This window comes from Olea europaea, chromosome 16 (genome assembly GCF_002742605.1).
Source record: "Olea europaea var. sylvestris chromosome 16, O_europaea_v1, whole genome shotgun sequence".
Classification (NCBI taxonomy): Eukaryota; Viridiplantae; Streptophyta; class Magnoliopsida; order Lamiales; family Oleaceae; genus Olea; species Olea europaea.
Genome location: NC_036252.1, coordinates 2,143,289 through 2,150,911, shown reverse-complemented (window position 1 = coordinate 2,150,911; position 7,623 = coordinate 2,143,289). Strand labels below are relative to the sequence as shown.

At 35.2% G+C, this 7,623-nt stretch overlaps 1 protein-coding gene across 1 annotated transcript; it reads right to left on the bottom strand.

Annotated features, from left to right (window-relative positions):
- Positions 1–4,250: 4,250 nt before the first annotated feature.
- LOC111412917 (disease resistance protein RPM1-like) lies at positions 4,251–7,013 on the bottom strand. The gene has a single exon (XM_023043782.1). It carries the CDS (start codon positions 7,011–7,013, stop codon positions 4,251–4,253), a length of 2,763 nt encoding a protein of 920 aa, XP_022899550.1.
- Positions 7,014–7,623: the final 610 nt, after the last annotated feature.

The window sequence follows — 7,623 nt, the reverse complement described above, 5'->3', positions numbered from 1 at the left end:
TCATCGAAACTGTTGTTTTCTTGATTGCACCAACAATTTGGTGTGAACGTGAGGAAATGACAAAATATCTTGCTTGGGACCGGAGACTTATTGACGTTGTGTTCTAAATCTTTAGAGTAATTAAAACTAAATATGTAAAACAAATTTTTTAAGTCCGCAAAAATTAGATTTTGTTTTATTAGGATGAAGACAAAATTTATATTTAACTCTCCTCCCATGCGAATCCAGCATCAATGTTTAGTTAAGGTGGAGGTTGACTTTGATCATTGACCGTCGACAATCAACGATCGTAAAAGTCCGGTCCCATCGATTCTAAACCACGATGGGTAAAACCAATTTCTAACCCACGGTAACCACCAATTCATCAAAGAAGCAGGTTCATTCAATGATTCAATAAAATCGAAAATCTCTAAACCGCTCAACAGAAAACATTTGGGGGAAGGAATTGATCATTGACCGTCGACAATCAACGATCGTAAAAGCTCGGTCCGGTCGATTCTAAACCATGATAGGTAAAACCAATTTCTAACCCACGGTAACCACCAATTCATCAAAGAAGCAAGTTCATTCAATGATTCAATAAAACCGAAAATCTCTAAACCGCTCAACAGAAAACATTTGGGGGAAGGAATTGGGAGATAAAAACCTGTAAATAATGAATGCCCCAAACAACCTAAAATGATGGGAAAAAAACCTGAATGTCAAACAAGGAATCGATGTAGGTCACTGGTCAGTAGGTGCAAGTACATAGGCTTGCTAACACCAAAATTAACACCTATATGTATTATTACTATAAAGCCAAGCCACTACTAAAAGTCTGAAACAACAACCCATATAAAATTATTTCAAGTAAAGAGAAGGAAAGCATTTGAAAGATATAAAAAAACAGATGACGAATTTAATTATGGTTAACTAGAAAAATTCCAAGAGTTACATGTAAATAATGAGAAGGAATTGGGGGAAGAAGTAAGAACTCGCGAAGGTTTGCCCTTCTCCGATCTCTCTGGACTCTACTAAAAGTCTGAAACAACAACCCATATAAAATTATTTCAAGTAAAGAGAAGGAAAGCGTTTGAAAGATATAAAAAAAACAGATGACGAATTTAATTATGGTTAACTAGAAAAATTCCAAGAGTTACATGTAAATAATGAGAAGGAATTGGGGGAAGAAGTAAGAACTCGCGAAGGTTTGCCCTTCTCCGATCTCTCTGGACTCTAGCTATCGATTTTGATGGGAAGGAAATTGAAAACGGGACTGAATCGGGAAAGGAAAGCGTTGCTGCTTGTTGGTTGCTGGAGAGTGGAGACTCCACTGCCTCTGCCCTTTGCTGTACTCGAAGGTAGTGGATTGAAATCAGGGAAGTAATCTGCAATGTTTTGAAAATTGGACAAGACCGACCGATTCAATTGGGAAAATCGGGAACCAAACCAATATTCGGGTCGGTCATTGCTTTAAACCGTTTTTAATTAGAACCAGTAAAAAATTGAAATTTCAGCCACTCACACCGTTAACTGGATGACCCGTAACCGGTTTTGCCGGGTTAAATTAACTAGTTTATTAAATGTTGTTTTCAAATTTTAGCCTAAGAAATTGACTGCCCATGACTGTGATTGAGCACTGCTTTGGCCCACATATTTATAAAATTCATCTTCAGTACTTCTTTCTTAGGTTCGATGTGGGATCAAGAAAGATGTTTGTACTTTGTAGGTAGATATCAATTAACTCTTCTTTTTGATGTGGGAATTGGAAAAAAAAAAAAAAAAAAAGGTCTCTAGATTTCCAGTCCTCTCTCGGTCTCTTGTAAATAATTTTTCAATTCTAAAAATGAATAAATTAAAAAGGCAATAGCTGAATTTAAAAAAGGAATAATACTGCTGCTGTAAATTATTTATCTGTTCAGATTAATTTCTTTTTTTTTTTTCCATTTTATTTGATCTTTTATTTAATTTTATTATATTAACACAATAAAATACTATGAAAGTATTAAACAATTCACCGTAAAAAAAATACAAAATTAAATGCACCCAAATTTAACCATTAATGGGTACATTTGTCTATGCATATTAAGTTAATTTGAAATTAACTAAATTTTGTCAGTTGTTGTCATATATAATTTATTTATTTATTAAAATCGGTTCGACCCCGGTTTAATCCCGATTTGACCTTTTAACCCTTGACCCTTTAGCTTTTCTGAGTCAACATCCGTGCCGATTTTCAAAACATTGGTATGTCGTATGCGTTATGGAGAATGCTGATTTGGGCTTTTTTAATTTGGGCCTGATTTAAAAGAAAAAAAAAAGCCCAACACAAAATCTAAAATTTGAAAGAGCAACACTAAGTCAACAGCCAATGAAATCTGAAATCTGAGAGCTCCCAACGGCCGGTGGTTCCGGCCGCTCTAGCTGGCCACTACCTCTATCCGCCATTGGAAGTCCAGATTTATTGTGCCCAAATTCTATCTACTTAAAAATATTACACATCAAATATGAAAAACCTTTTCCTAACAGAAAAATATTTGCAGTCTCCTCAAAATTTCTTAAACCAATCCCAACCTTTTAATCCCGTTATGCCATTTTTGTTTACTTTTTAACTATTTTCATAATAAACCAGAATGAAAAAAATGGTTGGAGATGGAAAAAGCTGGTTGTGGAAAATCTCTTTACACAACCCCTCAAGAAGGCCAACCAAAGAATTCTCCGGCCTCATTTTTAACTCCTTAGGTTAAGTGACTGTAAGAATTCTGTATATAAATATAAAGAATATTGCTAGGTAGAGAATTACGATTATTTCATAATCCACCCGCTACTTCCATATTACGTCATTGATTTATGAATGGTAATGAGTCAAAATATGAGTTATTTATTTAAACGACGTAGCAAAAATTGAAATTTGGTTGATTTGAATTTAAGTAAACTAAATCAACTAATTTAGAAGTCGTCGACTATGTACACATAATTGATTCTTGTCAGAATTTGGAGATTACAAACAAGAAGATCATAAGTTGAACTTGTGAAATAAGAGAGTTTTATGAGTTGAAGAAGTTGAAAAGTCACTTGGAGAAAAGAAAAATGAAATAAAGGCAAAACGTGGACCATTTTAAGGTGTCAATTTCGATTCGACATTCGTGTATGCAGATTGCGCTCACACACAAGTTCAATAACCCGAGGTGCTAATCCGGTTCGCCATTTGCACATCCCTTATGCACAAACGTAGAGAGTTTCTATAATATAAATGATTAGTGTGACCATATATAAACTAAGTCTCTGCCTTGTTAATTTTTCTATGCTATAAATGATTAGTGGGACCATATACAATTACTTGAGTAGTCTTCTCGAAAAGGTTCACAAACTGTGATTTAGCTGCGGATGGATCACCTAAGAGAAACACTTTGATGCAGCCTTTAAATATGACATCATCAGGAAATTTATACCTTGAGACCCCAATCGAGTACAAGCAATAATTTTCATCAGTTTTCCCTACCTCGTCAAGTGAGTGGGTGTTCACGTGAGTGAGAAGACAATGTTTACAGGACTCATATTTTTTAAATAAAAATAAATTAGCTATTCGCTTTATTGGAGAATTAAAAAAATTGTGAAAAAATCGACAAAGTAATGAAATCATCTTTGCAAAACTATAACTGAAGTCCATTTTATTTCGACATTGTGAATGCATATTCTTATTCACATATTCAACAATACAGTATATTGCGTAGTATTTTGATGAATTAAAGTAAATTGTATCATAGATTCTAATTTAAAACAAATTGGATGAATTACATTGGAAGCCGATAATGGGTACTAATTTCATTCTTGGTCTCGAATGTATGAGTTTCTAATGCAGAGTGAAAAAGATAAATACTATGTCTAAACGAATACTACAACACGATCACCTTCTATTTTCTATTAATTCCTAAGAAAGTCTGAATCTAGGCATCAAAACTATTTAATTCGCGCACAATATAGAAAAATTGGACTTGTTGATTATAAATATCAAATACCGAGAATTTAAAAGGCCGAAAAATTTCAAACTCTATTATATTTATTAAAAAACAATTTTTATTGCCATCAAAGCTTACAACAATTATTTTTAAGCAATAACCAAAAATTAGATAAAGATTAAAATCTAGATAATTAATCAAATCTATATAATGATAAAAATTAAAATTCCTAATATTCAGACTTAATCTGAAAAGACGGAATTAAAATCTGAATTTATTTTAAAAAATAATAATTAAAAGATAATTGAAAACTCAATCATCATCAGTTTTCTCAACATCATCCTTCAGCAGTACTTTGAGAATGTGTGCAATTTTATGGTTATCTTCATGAGAAAGTTTCTCAATGAACTGTGGGCTCATGTAGAGAAGTTTAAGAACTTCCATCTTGGCAAGGCATTCAATACCAGATGGAACACTTTCAAGAGATTTGCACCGCTGAATCTTTATTCTTTTCAGATTTGGCATTGCCCCCTCCTCAATTATCACCTGTTTTAGAGATTCAAACGTGTCAAGATATAATTTTTTAAGACTTTGAAACTTCCCTGCCTTGAAACATAGTTCTTCTCCAACAAATCCATCAAGAATTTCAAGACGGACTAAGCTTGGCAAATCTTGGAGATACTGGAGTGGATCATCTCTTAACCGACTCCACCTGAAATAAACTTTAACCAAGTTGTGGAGAGATTTAATCCAATGCGGAAATTTTTCCAGACGTCCTGACAAAGAGAGCTCCTGAAGGGATGCAGGAGGGGATGAAATGTGATCCAGATCAAGGATCTCATTTTCTGTTTTTGAAAACAAGGCTAATGATTGAAGATTTGGGAGCTTTTCAATGGATGAACAGACCATCATTCCATGCTCTCTTCCCAATTTGAATATAAAAAGTCTTCTTAGTTCTTTTATGTTCCCTATTTCTTCTATTGTGCCAGGGATTGCCTCAATGAAAGCCAGTTGGTATAAAGAGTTTAGAGCTTCAATTCCATTCGGTAGCTTGAAACCAAGAAACTTCTCCATTGGAGCATATGAATGTTCGACATAGCCCTCATAGCGACTTATTACGAGATGTCTCAATTTCTGGAGTTGTAAGATTTCTATGGGCAACTCAGTGACAAGTGAGTGCTTAAGATCCAACGCCTCTAGTTCTTGAAGCTTCTTTATTGATCTTGGAATTGATTTAATTTTTGTACGCCTCAAATATAGATGTTTCAAAAGGAGGAGCTTGGTGATTACCTTTGGGAATGATTCTAGAGGTAATCCTGATAGGTCTAGAACTTTAAGCATCGTACAACTTTTGAGCAGCTCAAGTATTGATGACATGGATTTCAAATCAGTCACACCAAATGCAAGCAAAGAACGGAGTTTTTTGCCAGACATTTGAGGATTAAAGTTTTCCCAAGGGCCATGGATTGATAAGCGACGAGCATTTTTGTCCCATCGACCATTGGAATTTTTGCCAACTGTCATCAAGAAACTCTGACGTTTTGCTTTTTGTAGAAGTTTCTCCCTGAGAAAGTAATTTATGCGGCAAGATTTTATGTTTCCATTCTCTTTAGACTTCACCACTCGGATCAGGTTTTTGTTGGCAAGTTCCTTTAGGTAGCCTTGAGCAACTTGTTCCACTGTTTGTCCTCCTATTTCATTCACGAAACCTTCCACTATCCATAGGCGAATCAAGGAGTTATACTTTATCAAATGATATTCTGGATATATGGCCATATATAACAAACATAATTTTAGATAATAAGGCAAATCATTGAAGCTGAGCAACAAGATCGTATTCAAATTCCGAAGTGTTTGAGTGCCTTCCAGTTCAGCTCCAAGACTCTGATAAAGCACATCCCATTCGTCCGGTCTGTTGCTCTTTGAGGCCAGAAATCCACCAATAGACTTGATAGCAAGCGGCAGCCCTCCACATCTCTGTAAGATATTATTAGTAATTTTCTCCAGATGGGAAGGACACGGTCTCCCTCGAAACGTCTGTTGACAAAACAGTGTCAAAGAATGCTCTGGAGCAAGGGGCTCCAACCTACATACATTCTCCTCCATTACACTAGAATAGGAAGCTACAGCATTATCACGTGTTGTTACAATTAATCTACTGCCATTAGAGTGGTCAGGAAATGCACTTTTAATAGCGTTCCATTCTAGGATGCTCCGTACATCATCAAATACAATCACATACCTTTTTTGTTGTAAGAATCGGTTTATCCCTGCCTTCAGATTATTTTTATTCTTGGTGTTCATTTCAGGAGGGACTGCTTCCATGGTTTCACGATAGAGTTGCTTAATCAAGTCCTCTAAAAGCTCTTCAATATTTGTTTTGTCGGAAAGGGCTTGAGGGACTGCTACGCAAGCGTGACTTTGGAAGCCCTTCTTCACTGCTGCATCATCATACACTTTCTTAACAAGAGCTGATTTCCCCACGCCTACCGTTCCTACCACTGAAATTACACGCAGATCTAAACCACCTTCCATGACCAATCTCATTAAGTTGCTTTTGGGTTCCTCAATTCCTACAAGATCAGCTTCTTCCCAAAGGGCATCACGTCTGGTATCATATGCAACGTCGATGCTGGCGTCAACATTTGAATTTGAACCTCCTGCAAGGCCAAAATATTTCTGACATCCGTCTTTAATACTGTTGACACGAGTATTAATGCTTTTGATTTCAGAAACAATATCAGAACGGAATCTTATATTTCCGGCGCAATTTAAAAAATTTTGAAGAACAGTATTGGACCACCCACTGCCCTGATTATTCTTCATCATGAGTACAAATTTGTCGAGAACATCTTCAGTGTCGTGTGCAACATTGCGAACTTCCTTAACCCAATTTTCTTTCCTCTCGTCCCTATCCCCCATGACACTATCGGCATCTTTGAGAAATGCCGTCATTCGATCCAACTCATATCTGATGTTCTCCACGTCGGTCTCAACTTCTCCCGCCTCTCTCAGCTTTTCCTGTAGTATTGGTATAATGTTTTGTACAGCAAAGGAAATTACCACGTCGGCCATTTCACGTCTTTTTATCAAATTTTCTAGTTTGCAAGTTATGCTAGCAGATTGATGGTCCTCACAGCATTTATAAACTTCATCAAGTCTCCCTTCGCGTTGAAACCTTGTATCCCATTAAGGAGACAAGGAGAGAATCCATACAGAATAAAGATGCTCAGAGGACATTTCTTGGAATCTGGTACCCCAAGAAAAGATGTAATTTGGTTAACTAAAAGCAATCAAATAATGCAAAGTGAATATTTAGAATTTAAGTATAACTTTATCCAAAAAGTAATGATTTGTTTAAAATAGACGCAAATTAAAAAATTAGCATAACATTTTAAAGTATTCTCTCATACCCTATCATAAAATTCGAGTATAACTTTAACCAAAAGTAGTGATTTGCTTAGAATAGATGCCAATTAAACAATTTGCATCACATTTTAAAGTATTCTTGCATACCCTACATAAAATTTAAGTATAATTTTATCAAAAGTGAGGATTTTCTTAAAATAAATGCAAAGCAAGTTTTCTATTTCTAAAATTGGTGAAAACAAAGTTTTAAATAGTAATTTTTAGGAGAATGCGTAGTTAAAAAATAGGAAAAATTTAGAGTTTACTAGCAGAGTAT

Coding starts and splice junctions, on each gene's coding strand:
- LOC111412917 (XM_023043782.1), bottom strand. CDS start 7,013: ATGGCCGACGTGGTAATTTCCTTTGCTGTACAAAACATTATACCAATA.